The 26,044-nt window shown below is 40.9% G+C and overlaps 2 protein-coding genes across 3 annotated transcripts in view; both read left to right on the forward strand.

The window, feature by feature from the left end:
• The window catches only part of LOC127529990 (uncharacterized), a 798,609-nt gene that overhangs the window by 661,915 nt on the left and 110,650 nt on the right, over positions 1-26,044 (forward strand). The window lies entirely within an intron of this gene.
• Positions 759-26,044, forward strand: part of dscc1 (DNA replication and sister chromatid cohesion 1) — a 156,095-nt gene continuing 130,809 nt past the window's right edge. Inside the window, exons 1-2 of the mRNA XM_028817661.2 lie at positions 759-1,114; positions 19,687-19,855. Coding sequence (XP_028673494.1) covers positions 945-1,114; positions 19,687-19,855 — 339 coding nt within the window. The 5' untranslated portion in view covers positions 759-944. The remainder of the gene's footprint in view (positions 1,115-19,686; positions 19,856-26,044) is intronic.

Genomic DNA, 26,044 nt, shown 5'->3' on the forward strand with positions numbered 1-26,044 from the left:
CCTTTGGACGCCGACCAATTAAACTGCACTAAATCATCCCTCCGCTGGCACGCGATGACGTGAACGCGTCTGCCAAAGGTGTCGTCTCCTGTCCCGCACAATTACTATAAAGATTCGAGCAACGGGCGCGCGCGCGTAGCTGTGCCGGCCTTTAAGACGCGACTGCGGTCGCAGGTTGAGCGTGCAATGGGCATGCGCAGACTACAAGATCTTTAACAAAAACGCAGTTATGGGTTTACATGGCAACATAGAATAGAATGCCTTTATTTGTCACCATACACATGTACAATGAGATTAAAAGCAGCTCCTCCAGTGCAAACATATATGTAAAACACAACAAATAAAAAAACAAATGATGCAAAAAGTTGCAAAAAAAAGATCTGCGACGCTATATACATATGAAAAGAATAAATAACTATTGGGTTATTGCACATTATTTAAATATTGGAAAGAATAAATATCTATTGCACTATTGGGTTATTTCACAGTATTTAAATATTGCATATTTAAATAATAGTCGGATTATTCGCGGAGAAATCGACTTCTGTTAATCAGAATTCTCTGAAGCCGTTAACCCAGTTTCTCCAATCGGAATATGGGTTTATATAGCATTTTAGAAATCAGGTTTCTGAGAATTATCTGGTTATTGGAGGTAGACACACTGAGATGCCGTGCCAGAAAAAAACAAGCATGCGCAGTACAGATCGGGCGCTTGTTAGCCGCATCTTGAACCGGAACTTAAATTATGAATTTGTGCGCGAATGCAGCAGTGTGTGATGCCGGGAAAGTGGAGAACTGGAGAAGTCTGTGTATCAGAGGCCACTTCTTTGTAGTATTTTATTTTAGTTAAGGTCATAATATAGGATTTCAGTGTATTTTGTTTGTTGTACTAGACTCGACACATCAACCTGCATTTCCTGTGTAATTTTCGCTGGCGTTGAAAGATGCGGAGCGTGGAAGAGGTGCAAACAACTTTGCAGATAGCTAAGCTAAACCCCGATGAATTGTATCCGGTCACTCAGTGTTTATCCTTCAGAGAAAATGTCTCATCTGGGGATTTTTGTTTAATGGAGTTGGATGAAACTCTGTGCAAGTACGTAGAGACTGGGAAAAGGTAAGTCTGACGCTCGCTAATGTGGTTACAAAGAAGCACATGTCTGTTTACGAGAATTGTATGGGCTATCTTTATTAGTTTAGTCTGGTTAGGACTCATTTAAAAGGAAATGTAGGTCGCTGGCACATATTACGAATACATCATGTGCTGCTATACTTGGTTTATATTTCTGGGCCTTGAATTTAACGAGCCCGAAATAAAAGGTTCGCGTTTGACATTCAGACATAAACCCGAAACGATATTAGTGAGGCTATCGAAACAAATTGTTAGAAAATTAACATCTTGCCACATTTTCTTCACAATGTTTGTGTGTGTGTGATTTTATTTAAATGCAATTATTTTCTGTAAAGTTCAAAAGTAGCTCTCAAAACGCAGTCTGAAATGGGTTCAAATTACATTTAAAATCGATGCCAATATGTAGTATACCACTTGTAAATGTAGTGTCAGCCTTTACATTGGTTTTGTTGTGAATTTTACCGATTTATTGTAAATATTTCTTAAAATAAGCTTTAAACAGAAAAAGTTTTTATCTTGAAAGAAGGAAAGCACTAACAAGCCATCTAATTAAATGTCAAGTTTCATTGACTGGCTTCTAATTGGGGAAACTGGTTGGAACGAAGCCCTGTACCTCTGTAATAAACTATGCATCCCAATGGGTGTTGGGTATGTGCAATGCACTAAAGTAATCCTGAAACAACATTTCATGCTGTTTGAACTTGAAATGAAACCTGTGGATCTTGATGTTGATTTCCATTTGAAAATCCATTTGATTCGTGAATGTTTAATTTCACCTTTCACAACCATTCCATATTCACTTCACTGCTTTCTAATGAGGGTAACAGGGACAGAGTTTACTGTGTAATTAAATTATCCAGTCACAAAACATCATCTCATTATCCCTTCAAACCACATCTTGATTTCACAATCTACATTTACCTTGTGAGTCTTTTATTTTACATTTCACAACCATTTAGAGTTAACTAATCTATGTACCCCAGTGAGGGTGCAGGGTCTTGAGCTTTGCAGTGCAACAGAATCTTTCATAAGCAACAAATCCTACTCTTCCATTGAAGCGGAGGTGGTGGTGCCTTATCTTGATTTCCACCTTTTGCCATATGTGCATCTAGGTTGTGTTTGTCATATGTTATAATTTCAAGATTAACTTGTCTTGCTAGGGAAATGAACAATGTTAAATTAATTTGGAGCTAGTGGAAAGATGTGGCAGTTTGTAGGATATCAATAACACTAGGAATAACTGAATATTGATTGGGCAGCCTGTAATTGCTTTCTCAACTCGACCACCCAGAGTTTAATAGTTTTAGTTGATGAATCCACAGCAGAACCACATTAACTGCACAGCTAACAGTCAGAAGGTGTCCCTAAATCTGAAAAGTTAATATTTGTCCATTCATATCAAGTATTCACATACAGAATTTATCACACAGTAGGATATTAGAACATTAGAAAAATTTAGATGAGAACAGGTCTTTCAACTCAACAAAGCTTGCCAGTCTTATCCAGTAAATTCCTCTAAAATAACTAAGTTGAGTTTGGAAGGTCCCTAAATTCTTCTGTTTACCACACTATTTGGTAGCTTATTCCATGTATCTATGCTTCTCTGTGTGAAGAAAAACTTCCTAATTTTTGTGCTTCATTAACACTTACGTTTCCAACAGTGTCCCAGTGTCCTTGTTGTACTTAAAGTAACAATCTCAACCCACTGTACTAATTCTTTAAATAAATTTTAAACACTTCAGTCCTGTCTCGTCTTGATCTCACTTTTCTTAAACTGAAAAGGCTTGGCTCTTTTAATCTTTCCTCAAAACACGTCCCCTGCAGTCCTGGAATCGGCTTAGTTACTCTTCTTTGGACTTTTGCAAGGACTTATTTCTTTTTGTAGCCAAATGATTGAAATGTATGTTGGTTAAAAAATAAGTTTTTGTCAATTATTTAAATTTACATCATATATGAAGAAAATTGTGTATTTTCTTCAGTATTGCTTAAATCAAAAGACAGACTAACTGACATCCTGTAGTGAGCTTCCCTCTTTTTCACTGTTGCATACCTGGACTGCATCGAAAAGCAAGCTGTTATGATTATTATTATTAGCATTATATTCGTTTTTGAAACCTTAATGGTTTAGTAAATTTGGTCTTCAGCTTATCTGGAGGGAATCTTTTATCCAAAAACATGGCCAAAAAGAGAAAAACTGCTTAGTTGTCTATCAATAGTGCTATTCAGACTCCATGATATTGGACTGTTAATTATTCTTCACTAGACTACAAATGTGAGATGGCCCTAAGCCAGAACACATGTATTCCATCCACGTCTCGGGTTCAAAAATACAATTACCTTTAAACCACACATGGTTTTTCTTTTTAGTAATTTATTTTCCTCCTCCGCTTCAGGGTGTCCTTTGTTCCTACTCCACTCCCAACTGTAGTGAGAGTTCAGTTATTAAATGGTATGAGATGAGCAAAGGTGCCGAACAGAGTTAGACTGAATAACACATGCTAAGTTTGATCACTGTTTTTGTGATCTGGGCATGGACAATGCAAAATTAAAATGAATAACAGATTGAAAATGGCTTGCCTTAATGCTAGAAGTATCAGAAGTAAAGCAAATTAGTTTGAGTTGCATGTTGTGGAGCATAATTATGATTTTAAAGCAATAACAGAAACTAGGCTAAGTAAAAAAGATGGGGATGACTATAACAGAGGGATGCACATTTTTGGGGAAAATAGAACAGAAGAGGTGGAGTTGCTGTTTATTTCAAGCAGAATTTAAGCACAAGTCCTCTTCACTTGGATGATGAGCCTCATCTTAGTGAAGACCTCTGGCTTCTTCTGAAACCATTAGGGAAACAGGCCTTATTTTAAGAGTGTGTTATAGACAGCTCAATACAGATAGTAATTTCAGTGCACATCTTTTTAGTAATATTAAAAAGGCAAGTTTACAATGGGATATTATAGTCATGGGAGACTTTAACTACCCACATATTAACTGGGCTAACCTTGCAAATAGTGGAGCAGAAGTATGTAATTTTTAGAAATTATCAATTTTTTTAACCTAGTATGTTAAAGCACCAACACAAGGGGGTTTAAGGTTTCTTTATTTAGTCATGTTTACACAGAAAACATGAAATTTGCCTTCTCAGTTGCACCTAATAACAGACAGAATGAAATAAAACAAACAAATAGAACAAGACAGGGTAAGGTAAGGCAGTTAGATAATGCATATTTACACCAAAAAAAAAAAAGTTACTGGATATATATCAACCTTAATCATTATTTCCGATATTTCTTATTGAAAAGTCAAATGGCACAAGGATGAAAGGAATTTCTGGTGCGATTTGTGTGGGTTTTCAAAGCGACTATCCTTCCTGATTTACTGAAGTTTTAGTTCTACATGTAATGGATGTCTGTCATCAGTTGAGATGATTTCCAGTTTCTTTAACATTGCCCTCTGACACACACTAGTCAAATCGTCTACATCAGCCCCAATAACTTGAGCTGCATACTTCGTAATCTGCTGGAACTTTTTTGAGTTTTGGTTTGTCAGACTATTAAACCAGGCAATGAAACTGAAAGTGATCGCAGACTAGATCAGACTGTGATTAAAGGACAACATGAGGTCCTTGTCTACTTTAAATAGTTTGAGTTTATGGAGGAGAAATAAGTGCTGGTTGCATTTAGAGAATATTTTTTTTGTATTCGTATTCCAGTTAAGATTATCTAGGTTAGTTCCTAAGTATTTGTATTCATTCACTATTTCTACCTCCTCTCCCAGAACTACAATAGGTGAACATACAGATTTCTGTCTCTTAAAATCAAATATAATTTCTTTGGTCTTTTTTACATTCAGAATAAGAGAGTTTTTATTGCACCAGTTTACCATACAGTCCACTTGATTTACATAGTGGCTTTCATCCTCCCCAGATATGTGTCCTATGAGCATGGTGTCATCCGCATACTTGATAATGGAGCCATGGTCATTGTTCTGTCTCAGGTCACTTGTGTACAGAGTAAACAGTAATGGTGATAAGACACATCCCTGCAGACTTCCTGTGTTTGAACAAATGACTATTGAAAAAGTGTCCTGAACTTTAACTCTGTGAACGGTTTAAAAGAACGTCATGAATCCATAGTGTAATAAATACGTTTACATTCATACTGTTCGATTTCCCAATCAGTATATGAGTCTGTATGGTATCGAACGCTGAAGAAAAATCCAAAAATAGTGCTCTGACATGTGAACCAGGCTGATCAAGAAAGGTGTAGATTTGATGTAAGATAAAAAGCAGAGCATCTTCCACACTCCTGTTTGCACTAAGCAAATTGATTGTTATCATGAAAAGACTTTGTCATTAAAATGTTTTTCACCAAAATGTTCAAAGCATTTCATTGGAATAGAGGTAAGTGCCACTGGTTTGTAGTCATTTAAACAGCTTGGCCTAGAAACCTTAGATACAGGAGTAATGATTGATTGTTTCCACAGATTAGGTGCAGTACCACAGGTCAGAGACAGTTAAAAAGCAAATGAAAACCTGGAGAAGGCTGCTTAAAGCAAGACTTTAATAGCCAACCTGATATGCCATCTGGTCCCACTGCACTGTTCGTTTTAACCTGCCGCAAGCCTTTCTCCACTTCAGTTGAGTTGAACCCCATCACAGCAGAATTTCTGGTTGTTTTTATAAATCATCTCTTTTGTTTCTGTGTTTTGGGTGCAGAAATGGGGTGCCTGTCTATATTTAGTATTTTGTAGTAATAAGAATAGAATTGAGGGTGTAGAAGTGATTAAACCACTAGGATCAAGTGACCATAATATAATACAATTCTTAGTGTTTTGGAAGAGTGGGGATGCTCTCTAGACTAAAACTAGACTAAAAACTGTTAAGTTTCACGAACTTTGACAAGATGCGGCAGAATCTAAAGTGGATAGATTGGGATAAGCTTTTAAGTGTCAAAATCGAGAAGCAGTGAAACAGGTTTAGAAATTCTTTACATATAATTTTGGACAGATAAATCCCAAAATTTGGAATTTGTATGAAATAAAAAAAACAAAACTGTATTATTAAAGAATTGGAGAAGAAGCTGTAAAGGAAAAAATAGCTGTATAAGGTATATAAGACTAAAAACTCCACTGTGAAATGTAGAACCTATAAGAGCATGAGGGCAACCATTAAGGATGGCATTAAGGCAACAAAAAAGCATTTAGAAAGGAATTTAGCAGATAAGGAGAAAGGTGACCTAAAGAGATTCAGTAGTTTAGCAGTACAGGAACAGTCAAGGAGGAGGTGAAGTGCATCAGGAATAGTAAAGCAGAATTAAAAAAAATACAGACTGTGAATAGCATATGCTGTAAAGTTGCATTTTCTGAGGCCTTCACATGTGAGGTGGTGGATAACCTCCCACTGGCATCAGGGTCTGAGTGATTTGAAAATTTCTTGAGAGAGAAACATGTCTTAGATTAAATAGGCTGAAATTCTTAAGGAGTACATGTATTAATACTTGACACACATTTTTTAGGAAATTGCTATGCACTGGGGAAATTCCGATGGACTGGAAAGTGGCAAATATTATCCCATTGTATAAGAAGGGTGATCAAGCAGATTCAAACACCTATAGGCCAGAAAGGTTAACATGCATCACATGTAAATTAATGAAAAGCATTGCAGTATCAAGGAAAAGACTGAGCAACACATGTCAAGAACAGGAGTTTTTTTTTAACAGTTGGCATGAGTTATGAAGAGGGATTTTGTGTTTTACTAGCATGCTGGAATCCTATGATGAAGAAAGAACAGAGTACGATCAGAATGGTGCATATGCTGTTTATCAACTTTCAGAAAGCATTTGGGAAGGTCCCACATGAGAGGTTGGGCATCAAACTAAAAGAAATGGGAGTTAAAGGTGTAGTTTGCATATGGGTGCAAAACTGGCTTGGACACAGGAATTGGAGGGTTGTGGTGTGAGGAACCTTATCAGAATTGGCTGATGTTAAGAGTGGTGTCCCCCACTTAAACTTGTAGATGATACCAAGCTAGGTGGATTGACAGATAATCTAGAATTTGTTGAATCATTACAGAGGGTCTTAGACAGCATACAAGCTTGGGCAGATCTGTGGCCGATGAAATTCAATGTACAGTGCATCCAGAAAGTATTCACAGCGCATCACTTTTTCCACATTTTGTTATGTTACAGCCTTATTCCAAAATGGATTAAATTCATTTTTTTCCTCAGAATTCTGCACACAACACCCCATAATGACAATGTGAAAAAAGTTTACTCGAGAGATTTGCAAATTTATTAAAAATAAAAAAACTGAGAAATCACATGTATATACTGTAAGTATTCACAGCCTTTACTCAATACTTTGTCGATGCACCTTTGGCAGCAATTACAGCCTCAAGTCTTGTTGAATATGATGCCACAAGCTTGGCACACCTATCCTTGGCCAGTTTCGCCCATTCCTCTTTGCAGCACCTCTCAAGCTCCATCTCTCCAGAGATGTTCAATCGGATTCAAGTCTGGGCTCTGGCTGGGCCACTCAAGGACATTCACAGAGTTGTCCTGAAGCCACTCCTTTGATATCTTGGCTGTTTGCTTAGGGTCGTTGTCCTGCTGAAAGATGAACCATCGCCCCAGTCTGAGGTCAAGAGCGCTCTGGAGCAGGTTTTCATCCAGGATGTCTCTGTACATTGCTGCAGTCATCTTTCCCTTTATCCTGACTAGTCTCCCAGTTCCTGCAGCTGAAAAACAACCCCACAGCATGATGCTGCCACAACCATGCTTCACTGTAGGGATGGTGCCAGGCTTCCTCCAAACGTGACGCCTGGCATTCACACCAAAGAGTTCAATCTTTGTCTCATCAGACCAGAGTTTTCTTTCTCATGGCCTGAGAGTCCTTCAGGTGCCTTTTGGCAAACTCCAGGCGGGCTGCCATGTGCCTTTTACTAAGGAGTGACTTCCGTCTGGCCACTCTACCATACAGGCCTGATTGGTGGATTGCTGCAGAGATGGTTGTCCTTCTGGAAGGTTCTCCTCTCTCCACAGAGGACCTCTGGAGCTCTGACAGAGTGACCATCGGGTTCTTGGTCACCTCCCTGACTAAGGCCCTTCTCCCCCGATCGCTCAGTTTAGATGGCCGGCCAGCTCTAGGAAGAGTCCTGGTGGTTTCGAACTTCTTCAGCTTACGGGTGATGGAGGCCACTGTACTCATTGGGACCTTCAAAGCAGCAGAAATTTTTCTGTAACCTTTCCCAGATTTGTGCCTCGAGACAATCCTGTCTTGGAGGTCTACAGACAATTCCTTTGACTTCATGCTTGGTTTGTGCTCTGACATGAACTGTCAACTGTGGGACCTTATATAGACAGGTGTGTGCCTTTCCAAATCATGTCCAGTCAACTGAATTTACCACAGGTGGACTCCAATTAAGCTGCAGAAACCTCTCAAAGATGATCAGGGGAAACAGGATGCACCTGAGCTCAATTTCAAGCATCACGGCAAAGGCTGTGAATACTTATGTACATGTGCTTTCTCCATTTTTTCATTTTTATTAAATTTGCAAAAACCTCAAACTTTTCATGTTGTCATTATGGGGTGTTGTGTGTAGAATTCTGAGGGAAAAAATGAATTTAATCCATTTTGGAATAAGGCTGTAACATAACAAAATGTGGAAAAGTGATGCGCTGTGAATGCACTGTAAAGTAAATGTAAAATTCTACATTCAGGAAGTTGAAATGTAAGGTTTGAATACACAATGGAAGACTGTAAAATTGAAAGTGCGCTTTAAGACAGATTTAGGAGTCCTAGTGGACTCATCAGTATCAATTGCTTGACAGTGTCCAGAATCCATTAAGAAGCTAACAATGTTTGGTTGTATAGCACAATGTGTAGAGTACATGTCAAAGGAGGTTGTGCTCAAGGTTTATTACACACTGGTTAGACCTCATCTCAAGTACTGTGTACAGTTTTGGTCTCAAGGCTGTAGAAAAAGTCCAGAGAAGAGTGACAAGGCTGATTCCAGTGCTCCAGGGGATGAATTATGAGGAAAGTTTAAAGGAGCTAAGCCTTTTCCATGTAATCAAAAGGAGATTAAGAGGAGACATGACTGAAGTGTTTCAAAATATGAAGGGAATTAGTACAGTGGATTGATTAGTATAGTAATCCCTCCTCGATCGCGGGGGTTGCGTTCCAGAACCCCCCGCGAAAGGTGAATATCCGCGAAGTAGAAACCATATGTTTATATGGTTATTTTTATATTGTCATGCTTGGGTCACAGATTTGCACAGAAACACAGGAAGTTGAAGAGAGACAGGAACTTCATTCAAACACTGCAAACAAACATTTGTCTCTTTTTCAAAAGTTTAAACTGTGCTCCATGACAAGACAGAGATGACAGTTCCGTGTCACAATTAAAAGAATGCAAACATATTTTCCTCTTCAAAGGAGTGCGCGTCAGGAGCAGAGAATGTCAGAGAGAGAGAGAGAAAAGCAAACAAATCAATAGGGCTGTTTGGCTTTTAAGTATGCGAAGCACCGCCGTATAAAGCAGTTGCAATGAAGGCGGCAGCTCACACCCCCTCTGTCAGGAGCAGAGAATGTCAGAGAGAGAGAGAGAGACAGATAAAAACAATCAATCAAAAATCAATACGTGCCCTTCAAGCTTTTAAGTATGCGAAGCACCGTGCAGCATGTCACTTCACGAAGCAGCTGCACAGAAGGGAGCAATGTGAAGGTAATCTTTCAGCATTTTTAGACGAGTGTCCATATCGTCCAGGTGTGCGAACAGCCCCCCTGCTCACACCCCCTCTGTCAGCTGATGGTTCTTCTCTCTCTCTCGCTGCGGGGTTGTGGGCAATCGTCTCCTATTCTCTGTCTGAGTCGGCGTGCCCCACTCATATAGTCAACATCCGTACGAGCGTATACTGTTTACTGCAGCATTAGCATTGTGACTGTGTGTGTGTGTGCTCGCTCGCTCGCGTGTGTGTGTGTGTATGTATGTGTGTGTGCTGTGACGTGCGAGTCCCCGTCTTGCACCCTAAAACACGAAGCTGAGTCAGTACTTTAGCAACACCAGCTTGAAACAGCAACAGTGCGGTTATTTATTGTAACGGGATCTGCCACTCTCCTATATACAGACACAGCAGTCGGGCAGGGCCCTGCGCATTTATAATGTTCCTTGTATCACCCATCAACGGCAGGCGTTTATAGCATGTCTGCGATCTTTTCGGATTCGCTTTTACGGCAAACTGCTACAGCGCTGGGAGACTGTGATTGCTTTGGGACGCTCTTCCGTGTGTCGTCCCGTTGGGTGCAATCCCACAAGAGTTTAGAAACTCACTCACACCAGCCATGATTCTTTTCAAAGGTAAAGTGCAGGTTAATTTGTTTTATGTATTTTTACTTTATATTGTGTATTAATCATTTTTATATGAATAGTTTTGGGTTGTGGAACAAATCATCTGAGTTTCCATTATTTCTTATGGGAAAATTCACTTTGATATACGAGTGCTTTGGACTACGAGCACATTTCCGGAATGAATTATGCTCGCAAACCGAGGTTCCACTGTAATGGCAAACCTCCGGCTGCACCAGGTGCTCAAAGAAATCTACTTTATTACTTCAGTCACTCTAGACATTAACACAAAGCATAGAAAGTTAAAAAGCAGCATGTTTTTTGGGATATATATATATATATATATAATATATATATACGAGGGGGGGACCCAAAAATAACCGGAAATATTTTTAAAACGCGTTTAATTTTCTGCACAAGCTAGAATTAGTCTCCTTCAAAGTACTCTCCATTGGCGGAAATACACTTATCTAACCGTTTGTTCCATTGTTCGAAACATTTTTTAAATTCGTCTGAAGTAGTACCCATTAATGCTCTGGTTGTTTCTTGTTTTACCTCTTCGACGTCAGCAAAACGCCTTCCTTTCAAGTCTTTTTTTCATCCGAGGGAATAAAAAGAAATCACACGGAGCTAAATCCAGTGAGTAGGGTGGGTGGTTCAGGGATGTCATACCGTTTCTAACAATAGTTTCTGCAACACTTTTTTCAAGAAGAAAACAAAATTTCACTGCCGCGCGTTGCTCACGATAATCGGCCATCGTAAAAAACGACGCTTGCACAAAACTAGTTTTACAAAAAAATTCACTGAACACAAGCACAACCTTCCAGACTAATGGCACTTGCAGACTGACTTGTGAGGAGTGTAACTAGATCGCCCTAGCGGCCCAACCACGTACTACAAGTACCAACCTAACGACAACAAAATTCCAGTTATTTTTGGGTCCCCCCTAATGTGTGTGTGTGTGTGTGTGTATGTATATATATATCTTTAGAAAAAGCTTATTAAAAAGTAAAGATGACGAAGATGAATGTCGCAGGTGGCTTGTGATCTAGCACTCGTAATTGCTCATGATGCTTTTCTGACAACCAGATGGAAACGGCTTCACGTTGACGTCGCTCTGTTCTCCTGACATCTTCGTCCCTTCTTCTTCCTGACTCACTTCCTTACTATATTGCTCCTTAGACGTGGCATCCATCCATCCATCCTCTTCCGCTTATCCGAGATCGGGTTGCGGGGGCAGCAGCTTGAGCAGAGATGCCCAGACTTCCCTCTTCCCGGCCACTTCTTCTAGCTCTTCCGGGAGAATCCCAAGGCGTTCCCAGGCCAGCCGAGAGACCTAGTCCCTCCAGCGTGTCCTGGGTCTTCCCCGGTGTCTCCTCCTGGTTAGACGTGCCCGGAACACCTCACCAGGGAGGCGTCCAGGAGGCATCCTGATCAGATGCCCGAGCCACCTCATCTGACTCCTCTCGATGTGGAGGAGCAGCGGCTCTACTTTGAGTCCCTCCCGGATGACTGAGCTTCTAACCCTATCTTTAAGGGAAAGCCCAGACACCCTACGGAGGAAACTCATTTCAGCTTCTTGTATTCGCGATCTTGTTCTTTTGGTCACTACCCATAACTCATGACCATAGGTGAGGGTAGGAACGTAGATCGACTGGTAAATTGAGAGCTTTGCCTTGCGGCTCAGCTCCCTTTTCACCATGACAGACCGATGCAGAGCCCGCATCACTGCGGATGCCGCACCGATCCGCCTGTTGATCTCACGCTCCATTTTTCCCTCACTCGTGAACAAGATCCCGAGATACTTGAACTCCTCCACTTGGGCCAGGATCTCGCTCCTAACCATCGCATTCCACCCTTTTTCGGCTTGGATTTGGAGGTGCTGATTCCCATCCCAGCCACTTCGCACTCAGCTGCGAACCGATCCAGAGAGAGCTGAAGATCATGGCCTGATGAAGCAAACAGGACAACATCATCTGCAAAAAGCAGTGACCCAATCCTGAGTCCACCAAACCGGACCCCCTCAACACCCTGGCTGCACCTAGAAATTCTGTCCATAAAAGTTATGAACAGAATTGGTGACAAAGGGCAGCCCTGGCGGAGTCCAACTCTCACTGGAAATGGGTTCGACTTACTGCCTGCAATGTGGACCAAGCTCTGACACCGATCGTACAGGGAACGAACAGCCCTTATCAGGGGGTCCAGTACCCTATACTCTCGGAGTACCTCTCACAGGATTTCCCGAGATCCATGGTCAAACGCCTTTTCCAAGTCCACAAAACACATATAGACTGGTTGGGCAAACTCCCATGCACCCTCCAGGACCCTGCTAAGGGTGTAGAGCTGGTCCACTGTTCCATGACCAGGATGAAAACCACACTGTTCCTCCTGAATCCGAGGTTCAACTATCTGACGGACCCTCCTCTCCAGGACCCCCAAATAGACTTTTCCAGTGAGGCTGAGGAGTGTGATCCCTCTGTAGTTGGAATAAACCCTCTGGTCCCCTTTCTTAAAGAGGGGCACCACCACCCCAGTCTGCCAATCCAGAGGCACTGTCCTTGATGTCCATGTGATGTTGCAGAGGCGTGTCAACCAAGACAGTCCTACAACATCCAGAGCCTTGAGGAACTCCGGGCGTATCTCATCCACCCCTGGGGCCCTGCCACCAAGGAGTTTTTTGACCACCTTGGTGACCTCAGTCCCAGAAATGGGGGAGCCCATCTCCGAGTCCCCAGGCTCTGCTTCCTCATTGGAAGGCATGTTATTGGGATTGAGGAGGTCTTCGAAGTACTCCCACCCCCACCCCTGACCCACAACGTCCCGAGTCGAGGTCAGCAGTGCACCATCCCTACTATATACAGTGTTGACACTGCACTGCTTCACTGCCTCCTGAGACGCCGGATGGTGGACCAGAATCTCCTCAAAGCCGTCGAAAGTCGTTCTCAATGGCCTCCCCAAACTCCTCCCACGCCTGAGTTTTTGCCTTAGCAGCCACCAAAGCTGCATTCCACTTGGCCTGCTGGTACCTATCAGCTGCCTCCAGAATTCCACACGAGAAAAGGGTCCTGTAGGACTACTCCTTCAGTTTGACGGCATCCCTCACCGCCGGTGTCCACCAACGGGTTCGGGGATTACCGCCACGACAGACACCGACCACCTTACGGCCACAGCTCCGGTCAGCCGCCTCAACAATAGAGGCACGGAACATGGCCCATTCGGACTCAATGTCCCCCACCTCCCTCGGGATGTGGTCGAAGTTCTGCCGGAGGTGGGAGTTGAAGCTACTTCTGACAGGGGACTCTGCCAGACGTTCCCAGCAGACCCTCACAACACGTTTGGGCCTACCAGGCCTAACCGGCATCCTCCCCCACTATCGAAGCCTACTCACCACCAGGTGGTGATCAGTTGACAGCTCCGCCCCTCTCTTCACCCGAGTGTCCAAGACATGGCTGCAGGTCCAACGACACGACCACAAAGTCTATCATTGAACTGAGGCCTAGGGTGTCCTGGTGCCAAGTGCACATATAAACACCTCTATGCTTGAACATGGTGTTCATTATGGACAATCCGTGATGAGCACAGAAGTCTAATAACAAAACACCACTCTGGTTCAGATCGGGGGGGCCATTCCTGCCAATCACTCCCTTCCAGGTCTCACTGTCATTGCCCACGTAAGCATTGAAGTCTCCCAGCAGAACGAGGGAGTCCCCAGAAGGTATGCCCTCTAGCACCCCCTCCAGGTACTCCAAAAAGGGTGGGTACTCCAGACTGCTGTTCGGCGCATACGCACAAACAGGACCGGTCCCCTCACCCGCTCGGCACCTCTCACCGGGGGCAACTCCAGAGTGGTAGAGAGTCCAGCCACTCTCAAGGAGATTTGTTCCAGAGTCCAAGCTGTGCGTCAAGGTAAGCCCGACTATATCTAGCCGGAACCTCTCGGCCTCAAGCACTAGCTCAGGCTCCTTCCCCTTCAGAGAGGTGACATTCAATGTCCCAAGAGCCAGCTTCTGTAGCCGAGGATCACACCGCCAAGGTCCCTGCCTTCGGCCACCACCCAACTCACACTGCACCCGACCTCCTTGGCCCCGCCCTTAGGTGGTGAGCCCATGGGAAGGGGGACCCACGTTACCTCTTCGGGCTGTGCCCGGCCGAGCTCCATGGGTGCAGGCCCGGCTACCAGGTGCTTGCCATCGAGCCCCACCTCCAGGTCTGGCTCCAGAGGGGAGCCCCGGTGAACCGCGTCCGGGCAAGGGAAACCATCGTCCAAAGTTTTGATTCATCATTGGAGGTTTGTTGAACCGCTCTTTGTCTCATCCGTCACCTAGGACCAGTTTGCCTTGGGTGGCCCTACCAGGGGCATAAAGTCCCGGACAACAGAGATCCTGTGATCATTGGGACACGCAAACCCCTCCACCACAATAAGGTGGCGGTTCAAGAAGGGGCAGACAGACATAGACGAGGCATATTTATTCTAAATTTCTACATGGGGTTTGCAAGATGTGATTGTTAGATTTTCTGATTGGCTAGCTGTCAATGTGATGAATGAATTCACTGTCCGTTTTCCCAAACAATAAAACTTTGTTCTCTGAGGTGTCGCTATGTCTTCCTTTCCCAGGCTGTAAAATAATTAATGTCCTTCCTTTCTTTTTGCTTTTGGTCACCGGCCCCCTTTGCAAAAGCCGCGCTGACATCCTTTGACCCCAATAGCCCCAGCACCCTCAGCAGAAGACCAATCGGAGCCACTGCAGGGACAGCTGGGAGTCGCAGTTTCAAATTCTATTGGCTACTTTATCACTATCCCAAGCCGCGTTTCTGCTACAGTTGTTTCCTGTTATCTCTACATTACAGTACTGCCACGAAAGAAGCCATAAAAAATGAGGAGGATATTTGCTGTTTCCGCTAATAATTATTAGATACTGTATGTTCTAAGGAAAATCCACGAATGACTGAGGCCGCGAACACTGAACTGCGACTTCGCGGGGGGTCTATTGTATGCACTGTCATTTCAATAATGCAGTACTTGTTTCGTAACAAAACATATTGGGTGACACACACAAACTAATAATACAGTGCAAATGTTTAAAAAGCTGCAAATAGATAGATAGATAGATACTTTATTAATCCCAAGGGGAAATTCACATCTAGCAAATGTTCTTGTTTATTAAGAAGATACAAGGCTAACTAACATGCTTAACAAGATTACAAGTAAAATACACATTTTGCCATTAACCTAGCAAGCATTTGTTGAATGAACAGCAATTTCAAATTCTTCATTTCTTCTTTTTCTGATTGAAAATGTGAGTTGCTGTAGTAAACATAGGCTTGCTCAGTATCCAAACTCAGACAATCAGTATCCATTTTAATCTATACTAATAAAAGGCAAAGCCCTCACTGACTCACTCACTCACTGACTGACTGACTCACTCATCACTAATTGTCCAACTTCCCGTGTAGGTGGAAGGCTGAAATTTGGCAGGCTCATTCCTTACAGCTTACTTACAAAAGTTAGGCAGGTTTCATTTCAAAATTATACGCGTAATGGTCATAACTGGAACCTCTTTTTTGTCCATATACTGTAATGGAAGACAGCAAGATGGCCGTAGGAGACTGAGTTGCGTGTCGCGTCATCACGCCTCCCACGTAATCACGTGAACTGACTGTGAACTCAGTACGTAAAAAAGGAGGAGCCCCAAAGAGCGCTGAAGAAAACATTCATTACACAATTGACAAGGCAGCGAAACAATAAGAAGCGAGTGAGTGACGCATACAAGCATCTTCATAAGACACGAGGTATAAAAAAGCACGGTGTAAACCGTAACCTTACATTAACTTTATAGAAACGCTCCCGCTGCCGTTTGCAATGCCATATTCGCGAGATACAAGTTTAATGAGAAGACACGAGGTATAAACGAGAGTTTGCATCACTTTGTAACAGAGTTAAAATTGCTGTAGCGAGAAACTTTTAACTGCTGGGTCTTAGCTAACATTAAATAAACCCGTGGACATCGCAACATCACACAAGAGAGCGGCTCACGTGAAGTGACTGAACGCAGCAGCAGTGATCACTTCCATGAATCAAACCTGTTCAAAAAACACATTACACAATTGATAAGGTAGGAAAAGAATATGAAACAAAGCACGGTATAAACCGTAACTTTAAATTAAGTTTATAGAAACGCTGCCGTTTGCAATACCATATTCGCCCCTGCGAAGCGCGGTGATTTTGCTATATATATTAAACTATTTCAACCATTGTATGATCTGCTTCTCGCAACTGAAAGAGGGCACCGTGTTCAGAAGTTAGCCGACTTGCTCAACAACCACAAGCGTTACCGGGTAGGTAACCACCCATACAATCAGATTGTGAATCAGACTACGAATGCCTGCAATGTAATTACCCCGATCTACATGCTGTCAAATGAACGAACCACACGCCGTGGCACAACGTTAGGGGCTTCGCCTCTACGTCCGAGGATCGATTCCCGTAAGGGAGTGCACTGACTGTGTACTCCTGATGAGCCCACAATTATGGCGAAACACGTGTCGCATACAATGCATCTTCAAAGCACGGTGTAAACAGTAAGTTTAAATTGAGTTTATAGAAACGCTTCCGCTGCCGTTTGCAATACCATATTAGATGACTTTGTAACAGAGTTAAAATTGCTGGAGCGATAAATTTTTAACTGCCGGGTCATGTCGCGTGTTCTTGGGTAGGTACACCAAAAAATGTATACATTTATGCATGTAATGGGCAAACAAAAAATGTACTATACCCGAAAGCACTACAGTAGTACTCAATGTATCTTTACTTCTTAAATGTTAATGTTTTACTGTTTAATAATTTATACGCTTCTTTTATGTTATTCAGATTCTTTTATCAAAATACCAGTAACAGCGCACTGCACGATAACGTGGAGTGAATACACTTGACATGACCATTCATAGTATTTATCCTCTTTCTCTGTACGTTTACCATTCGTTTGCTCAGAGGTTGATGCGCTTGTTCCTTAATGAGCAGCTCTTCACCCTAGTGTCCCGCTGCTTCTCTTCTTTCGTCGGCATCTTTTCCCGTTAAAACTGATTTTTTTTAAAACTTATTATGTTTTCTTTAATTTTTCAGTTAAGCTGGCACTTAAGTCTTCAATCTGCCTCAAGAATGATTAGCAAAGGTGGTAGACAATGAAAACGTCAGCCGTACGCATCCGCCACGCACGCACTGGTGCGCGCAGCTGTGAGTTGATTCTACAATAAAATAAAATAAAGATAAAAAGAGTAATAACTTGCAGCACCGCTATTCAATTACACTTGCCTAACGCCTCTCCTAAGGGGAAATACTGTGGGATCTGGGCATCCGTCAAAGCAGCAATCACAAGCCCGATTAGAAAGCGGGAAGCTGTGATTTGTCCTCTCCCTCCCATGTAACAATTACAGCCCGTGTTGCAACGCACTATCTATGTATATGTATATATGTATATGTGTGTGTATATGTATGTGTATATATATATATATATATATATATATATATATATATATATATATATATATATATATATATATGTGTTCATATGTGTGGGAAAGCGAATAGTAGACGTGACGTAGTATATGTGTACCAAATTTCAAGTCAATAGGTGAAACGGTTTGCGAGCTACAGCTGATTTAAAATCCTGGACAGACAAACGAATAGCCACGGTAGCGTATTATAGAAGAACATTTTACTGTTTAATTATTTATATTTATATGCAATGTGCTTCTTATATATTACTTAATATTCTCATATGATAATGATGTTAATGTTGTTTATACTGATTTCTATGTTATTGTAAGTGCTCTTTATTTGTGGAAAAATAAATTTGGCAATTAAACTTATTTTATACATTTTATTTTTTTCTCTTGCACTCAGTGAGCGAATCCACTGGGTAATCAGCTAGATAGATAGAGAGATAGATAGAGAGATAGATAGAGAGATAGATAGAGAGATAGATATAGAGATAGATATAGATATATATATATATATATATATATATATATATATATATATATATATATATATATATATATAGATATATATATATAGATATATATATATATAGATATATGTGTATGTATGTAGATATACAAATATGTATATGTATATATGTGTATATATATGTAGATATACAAATATGTATATGTATATATATGTGTCTGCATGTGTGTATATATGTGTGTATATATATATATATATATATATATATATATATATATATATATGTATATGTATGTATGTATATATATATGTATATATATGTTTACATAACCTCTTTAACACACTACTTCTCCGCTGTGAAGCGCGGGTATTTTGCTAGTTAAAGGATAAAGTATAAAGGCCTGAATTAAAGTAGCTTTTGTTGTCATTTATCTAATTGCACAGGATGACTTCTCCAGTTTATTTTTTAGTTTTTTACTCCAGTTTCTGTAATGTAAATGCTAATATTCCAGTCTCTCTCTCTCTCTCTCTCTCTCTCTCTCTCTCTCTCTCTCTCTCTCTCTCTCTCTCTCTCTCTCTCTCTCTCTGGTAAAGTCTTCCTTGCTGCTCTCCATTTTCAAGAAGCTGTGTACCCTACCTCAACCACTGTAATACTTTGCATTAAGGAGCACTACAACTAAATTACCAAAAACCTTTAAAAAGCAGATAATTTATGTGATTCGTCAAGTTACTGATCACTGATAGGCTTTTGTAGTTTAAAATCATCTGACTTAGATTGAGTCCACGTGATTGGAGAATTACTAGTAATTGTCCAAACCATTCCAGAGTTAAAAGTTGTATTTGTATGTCTCACAGTAATCTCCTGGTAGCAGTAATTTATTTATTAATTTTCAAAATCTGCTTATTTTAGTATATGGCCATTTTAGAGAGTTGGAGCTTGAAATTACGTCATTGGAAGTGCTAATTTTTTTGGGGCTCATTCACTCACACATCTACACTCATTTATATTAAGTGATTTTAAAATGGTCTGTGTGAATTTATAGTGTGTTGAGGAATACATGGAAATTTAACACTGACTATCTCCAACCCAGAATCTGTACCAGTGGGACGTGAGGCTGAAGATGTCAGTGTTTCAATACTGCTTTGCTGTGTATTTAGTTTTCAGTAATAAATGCATTTATGCAATATTTTAATGTATTAATTGGCATTATATGCAACTGTTCCATCCCTATCCCCCATGTTTTTCAGCCTTGTTATCCGGGGAGATAAAAATGAGCATGCTGTATTGTGCAGTGCAGATGAAACATATGAGCTGAAAATAGCCGATACATCAAATCTGCTGCTGTTTATCCCTAATGGAAGAACACTTGATAATTTCAGTGAAGATCTTTCTGGTCACAAAATAATTCATTCTCAGGTAATTATCTTAATCCTTAGAATTTTAATTTGTCAGAGTAATATTTTTGGTTTTTAGAAATTTTCTTTCTTGATGAAATAAAAGATTACATCTTTCTGAAGAATGGGCGTGAGTTGCCTTGAAAGCTTGCATATTGTAATCTTTTTAGTTAGCCAATAAAAGGTGTCATTTTGCTTGGCTTTTCTCTACATTGATGAAATAAGGAAGCTGTAATAAAGCAGGACAGTCTGTTATTTACAGTTCCAGTCATTCCTACACCATTCTGCTTCCAACCAATTTATTCTTTTGCATGTAGAAACTTCTAATATTTCTAATATCAATGGTATGTGAAGTTGGGCAAGTTACTTAAAATATTCTACTTTTTACACTCTTGGTGAATATAGTAAATTAAAGAGTCTTACACACCATGCAGCAGGAAAACATCCAGTAAAAACATATTTATTACGGAAAAATGTACGGGTGTATGTGTGTGGATGTAATATATATCTATCCACAGATTCCTCCATAATTATTAACACTCCAGGGAAAGATGACTAGCTAGGGTTATATATAAAAAAAAAAGGCACTTTTTACTGCATTACATTAATCTCATGCTTAACAAATGAGAGACGCAGCCTTTACTTGTTTATTTTTGAGAAATTATTTTTAACAAAACCACATGTTCCACAGTTATTGATACTCCTAAAAATTCTTATGAACATATTGTAACTGAAGTATTTTTTTCACTTAATATTTACTTTTTTAAATTAATCGTAGTGTGTTGGAAGTTCCCAGCTGTGATCCAAGACTTCCTATGTCACTGGGATATACATATGAGGTGGAAATAAGGCTAAACTCCCATATTCATTCATCAGCTTGGGATAAGAGAGCACACAAATCACAAAGTATGTTTTGAACTTCATAAGTTGGGGAATGGCTATAAAAATAGCTATTTGCCTGAAAATGCCCTTATCTACTGTTATGGCAATAACAGATAAGTTCAATTCACCTGGAACTGTTACCAACTTTCCCGGATATGGATACAAGTTTATTTTGCCCCCATGCACAGTGAGGATGATGGTAAGAGAGGTAGAAAAAAATCTTCCAATATTCCTGCTGGTGAAATACCAAAAGAGTAATATCTTGGAGTCACCAGGGGCCTCATGTATAACGCCGTGCATAGAACTCACACTATTACATGGCGTAAGCACAAAAGCGGGAATGTGCGTACACACAGAAAAATCAGGATGCAGGAATCTGTACATACGCAAACTTCCATGTTCTTCCGCTACATAAATCCCGATCAGCGTGAAAAGTAACGGCACACGCCTGCTGTCCCGTCCCAGCTCCTTCCAGAATTACGCCTCTTTGAATATGCAAATCAATATAAATATCCCTTAAGCTTAGCCTTCTGTGAAAAGACAGTGGAAAAAGCATGGGGGGAAAATATAAGAATTTCAGTGAATACCAAGTGGAGGCAAGGAAAAACATACTATTTGTTGGTTTAAACAGTGGTATAAACAAGAAAAGGAAGGTGATTGAGTGACATATAGTGTCAGAGAAACTCGAAAGCTCAAGTTCACAAAGTCGCACAGTGCCCGAAATAAAAAAGAACTTGTCAGATATCAAAGTCGCTGTGAAAAGCCGAGTCGTAGCCCACCATCTGAGTGTCATATGAAAGCTTATTAGGGTACAGAGAAAAAAAAATAGGCACACAGTTGGGGGGGAAAAAAGCACGAAATGTCAACTTCAATCTCGAAATTTCCACTTTAATCACGTAGTTTATTTTGTCATTAAAGCAGAACATCATAAACTTCATAAAATCGTTTAATTTACTAGTTTCTCAAATCCCATCGTAACTAAAGTAGCACATTAAATGCTTTGTTTTGTATTTGATCTTCTATGTGCTCCATGTGTGTGAATCACTACGTGCTTCCGGGTTTTGTCTTCCTCCGACAGGACACAGAATCCATTACATTCGTAATATTAAAGCTCTCTGAATAATTAAAATACTGAGATGTATACTTGATATAATTTTCATGATGATAGGAATTAAAGCATGTCATTAAACATGGGAACACGGTGGCGCAGTGATTGTGCGCGACCTTCGATGAATTTCTTGCAGCAGTGCTGTCTCTTTCAAACATACTAACCCCCAGTTCCTGTCCTTACCTTTCTTTCTCCAAATACCCAATCGCCACTGTAATAGACGTTAAGCCTTCTGTAAGCTTATAACGCCAATTCTTCAAAACTTTTAAGGAACACTGAAATATCTTCGTTGTACATGTTTAATTATTCTATCCTTCATGCCAGTCCCAGTGAAGCATACAGTCAGGGTTCCCACGCGTCCTGGAAAACCTGAAAATTTTGAGGGTTATTTTCCAGTCATTGAAATGACCTGGAAACTGATCGAAATGGCCAAATGTCCTGGAAATAATCTTTCTTGTCCTGGAATTTTATTTCTGTTTTCGCTTTTTAATTTTTCTGTTTGAAACAGCTTACTGTTCGTAAGTCTAGATATGATGACAGCTGAGCTAGGTCGTGGCCTCTGCTGCGCAATGTCTCCACCTACTGAGACATGTATAGGCAATTATATTTGAGTTTTGACCCTCGTTGCTCTAGCTTGTCAGTAGCTGACAGGAGAACAACAGAACATCAGTTCATCACTTGAAATTTCTGCTGAGTGCATGACTGTAAGTATGACCAAAGTGCATATGGTGCAACTGACAGTTTTGTTACTTCATACCGTCTGATGTGGACCCAGGTCGCATATTAAACATGTCAAGTAAATTGGCGATGCTAATTTCTGTTAGCCTGTTAATGGCAATTCCCATTAGGTGTTAGCATAGTGCTAATTGTCTAATGACGGTAATCAGAATCAGAATACTTTATTGATCCCGGAGGAAATTGCTTAATCAATCTAAAATCATTTTGTAGGCCTACGTGGTCCCACTGTTAAGCAAATAAATTCAGTGAACCAAACCTAAAACAGCATGAACACGATAACAGTCTTAAAAAGAATTAGACTAAGAGCTACTGCTTTCATTTAAAACAAATAGGGCTTAGGCTACTTGAAGCCTACATCTAAATGCCTGTTCTTGTGTGTTTGTGTAGGTTCGTGTGATATCCTTGCAGCCGAGCAATCGCCACACAATAAATATTACTTGGCTTGTGCCGTTTATTTGCACAATTGAACACGCTTAACAGCTTCTGGCTCAACTTCTTATTCTAGCTTGCTTCCATTATTCCACAGAACGCTAGCTCCCTCTAGAGGAATTATATGGGTTTGCTTTCACATTACATTTACCACAGTTAGCCTACAGAAAGTCTGTACTGGATCAGTATTTCTATTTAGTCTACATTTTTGTACATTACTGTATTTAATGTTTTTGACACTAGTAGGCAGTGTTGCAGGAAAAATAGTAGCCTATAATAGTTAATTTAGAGAATGTATTTCTAATTACAGAAGTGAGGGAAAGCAGAATCATGTCAAGGAGGTGTACGTTTAAGGAGGAATGGAAGATAAATCCTGAGTTCAGGGACAGGACAGGACATGTGACAGATAATGTACATCGGGCATACTGCAAGATATGCAAGAAAGCTTTTGATGTAAGCAACATGGGCATTTCTGCTGTTAAAAGCCATGCCAAAGGACAGGGACACAAGAGGGTCAAGTCAAGGCACAGGACCACGCATGACTGATTTCATCAATCAATCTCCCACCCCCCAAAATTCTGAAGCTAGCAGACAGGCAGCAGAATCAGAGAGTCAAGGAAGCAACGAGGTCCAGCCATCAACTTCTGTAACTCCACCTCAAGCTACACCCACAATCGGAGCTCATTTTTTAAGTGAAGCTGTTTTAGAAACAGAGATCCGCTGGGTGATTAAAGTGGCCATTTCCAAATATTCTTTCAATTCCTGTTCAGATATGGGTTCATTGTTTCACCTGATGTTTCCAGATAGTGAAATTGCCCAAAAATTCTCATGTGGTGCAACAAAAGCAGCGTATCTGATGTGTTTTGGCCTTGCACCATATTTCAGAGACAAGCTAGTGAAAGACATTAGACAGTCCAACTGCTATACCATTTCATTTGATGAATGCCTCAACAAAATAACACAGACTGAGCAGATGGATGTGCTTGTGCGGTACTGGAATGATAATGAAGAAAAGGTAGTTGTGCATTATCTGGACTCCCAGTTTCTAGGGCACACACAATCAGAGAAGCTTGTTGAGAGCATTAAAGTTTCCCTCTCTCCACTTGATCCAAACAAGCTCCTGCAAATCTCGATGGATGGACCAAGTGTCAACAAAAAATTTTTGAGATTATTTGAAGAAGTCAGGTCTAAGGAGGCCCCAGATATTAGAAGCTTGATAAACCTAGGAACCTGTGGTCTTCATACAGTTCATGGAAGCTTCCAACAAGGCGAGAAGGAAAGTGGATGGAAGGTAGGTGACAAACTAAGAGCCCTTTGGCAACTCTTTCATGACACACCAGCCAGACGGGATGACTTTATTGAAATTACCAAAACATCAACATTCCCTCTAAAATTCTGAGCTCACAGGTGGGTGGAGGACTTGCCAGTGGCAGAGAGAGCACTTAAGATGTGGCCACATGTTGAAATATTTGTCGACAATTACAAGAAACTGCCAAAGAGTAAAATGCCAACGTCAACATCGTACACTGTGGTCAGAGAGGCTGTTGGTGACCCCCTTTTTGAGGCACAATTACAGTTTTTTGCCTATGTGGCAAGGCAGCTGAAACCCTTTCTTGAGACTTTCCAGACTGATGCCCCCATGATGCCATTTTTGGCAAAAGACCTTCAGGCCCTTCTGAAGAGTTTGATTTCATGCTTTATGAAGAGGGAGGTACTGGATAACATCAAAACACCTGCCCAAATGCTTAAAATTGATGTACTGGACAAAACACTAAATTTGCCACTGAAAGAGGTGGATCTTGGCTTTGCCACCAAACAAGCTCTTGAGAGAGCCTCAGAGAAGCTGCTTGAAAAACCGCTGCCGGGTCAACAATTACGAAGAGAATGTGTAGCCTTCCTGTCCGCAACAGCAAAGAAACTGCTGGACAAATACCCTTTGAATTATGCAGCAGTAAGGCACATGGCATGCCTAGATCCAGTAACTATGATCAGCGATGAAAGGCGTGCCATCTCCATGTTTGAAAAGCTCTTACAGCTGCTTCTTAGAGGACTGTGACCAAATCCTGAGTGAGTACAAGATGCTCCTCACTGAAATGGTGCAGCACCATAAGGAGGAATTTCAAGGGTATAGAAGTAGCTCCTGTCGGCTGGACACATTCATGGGAAGATTTGCTGGTGACAAAGCAGAGTACGCAATTCTATGGAAATCAATGAAAGACCTGTTCACATTGTCACATGGGCAAGCAGCGGTTGAAAGAGGGTACTCTGTGAATAAGGACATGCTGGTTACAAATCTGAAAGGAAGGACTCTGATGTCTCTTCGCCTAATCCAAGATTCTTTGACTGGTGGCTCATTTGATGGAGTATTGCCAAAGCCCCTCTTGCAGCATTGCAGAAATGCCAGGATGCGATACGTCCAATACCTTGATGATGAAAAAAAGAAGAAAAAGGAAACTGAAAATGACGAGCAAAGAGAAGAGCTCCGCTCTGAAATCACAAAAGTGGCAGCAAAGAGACAGAAAATAATCACTAGCATTGAGGCAATGCAAGAAGAAGCAGATGCAGTGGCAGAGAAGGCTGAGAGAAAACAGGACTTTACACTGCTCACAAAATCTAATGCCTATCGTAAAAGTGTTGCTGAAAAAAAGAAAGAGGTCATCGGTCTGGATGCAGTTTTATCAGACCTCAAGGAGCAACACCAGCATTGTTTCTAAACCTAGGCCTACACCAGATGCCTTTTTCATAGGTTACACTACAGTGACTTTTATAAATTGTTTTTTTTCCAATATACTGGAGTTCAGGCTCTTATCCTTTGTTCTTAGTATTCTTTCTAGTTTAACCAAGTTTTCAACTCAGGAATTGATGGCAAGGCTATCATGATTTAACATGGATGTATTTTGCTTCTTTTCCCACAAAGATAAGTTCTTTATTATAATCTTTGTCGTTGACTTATGCAAATTCTACAGCTGCTGTATTCCCAGTAAAGCTACCAATTGAAAGTTAACTCTGACTTTGTTTTGTCACGTGCCAATTGTTGCATATATTAGTGTTATA

The sequence above is a fragment of the Erpetoichthys calabaricus genome, chromosome 13 (assembly GCF_900747795.2).
Source record: "Erpetoichthys calabaricus chromosome 13, fErpCal1.3, whole genome shotgun sequence".
Lineage (NCBI taxonomy): Eukaryota > Metazoa > Chordata > Cladistia > Polypteriformes > Polypteridae > Erpetoichthys > Erpetoichthys calabaricus.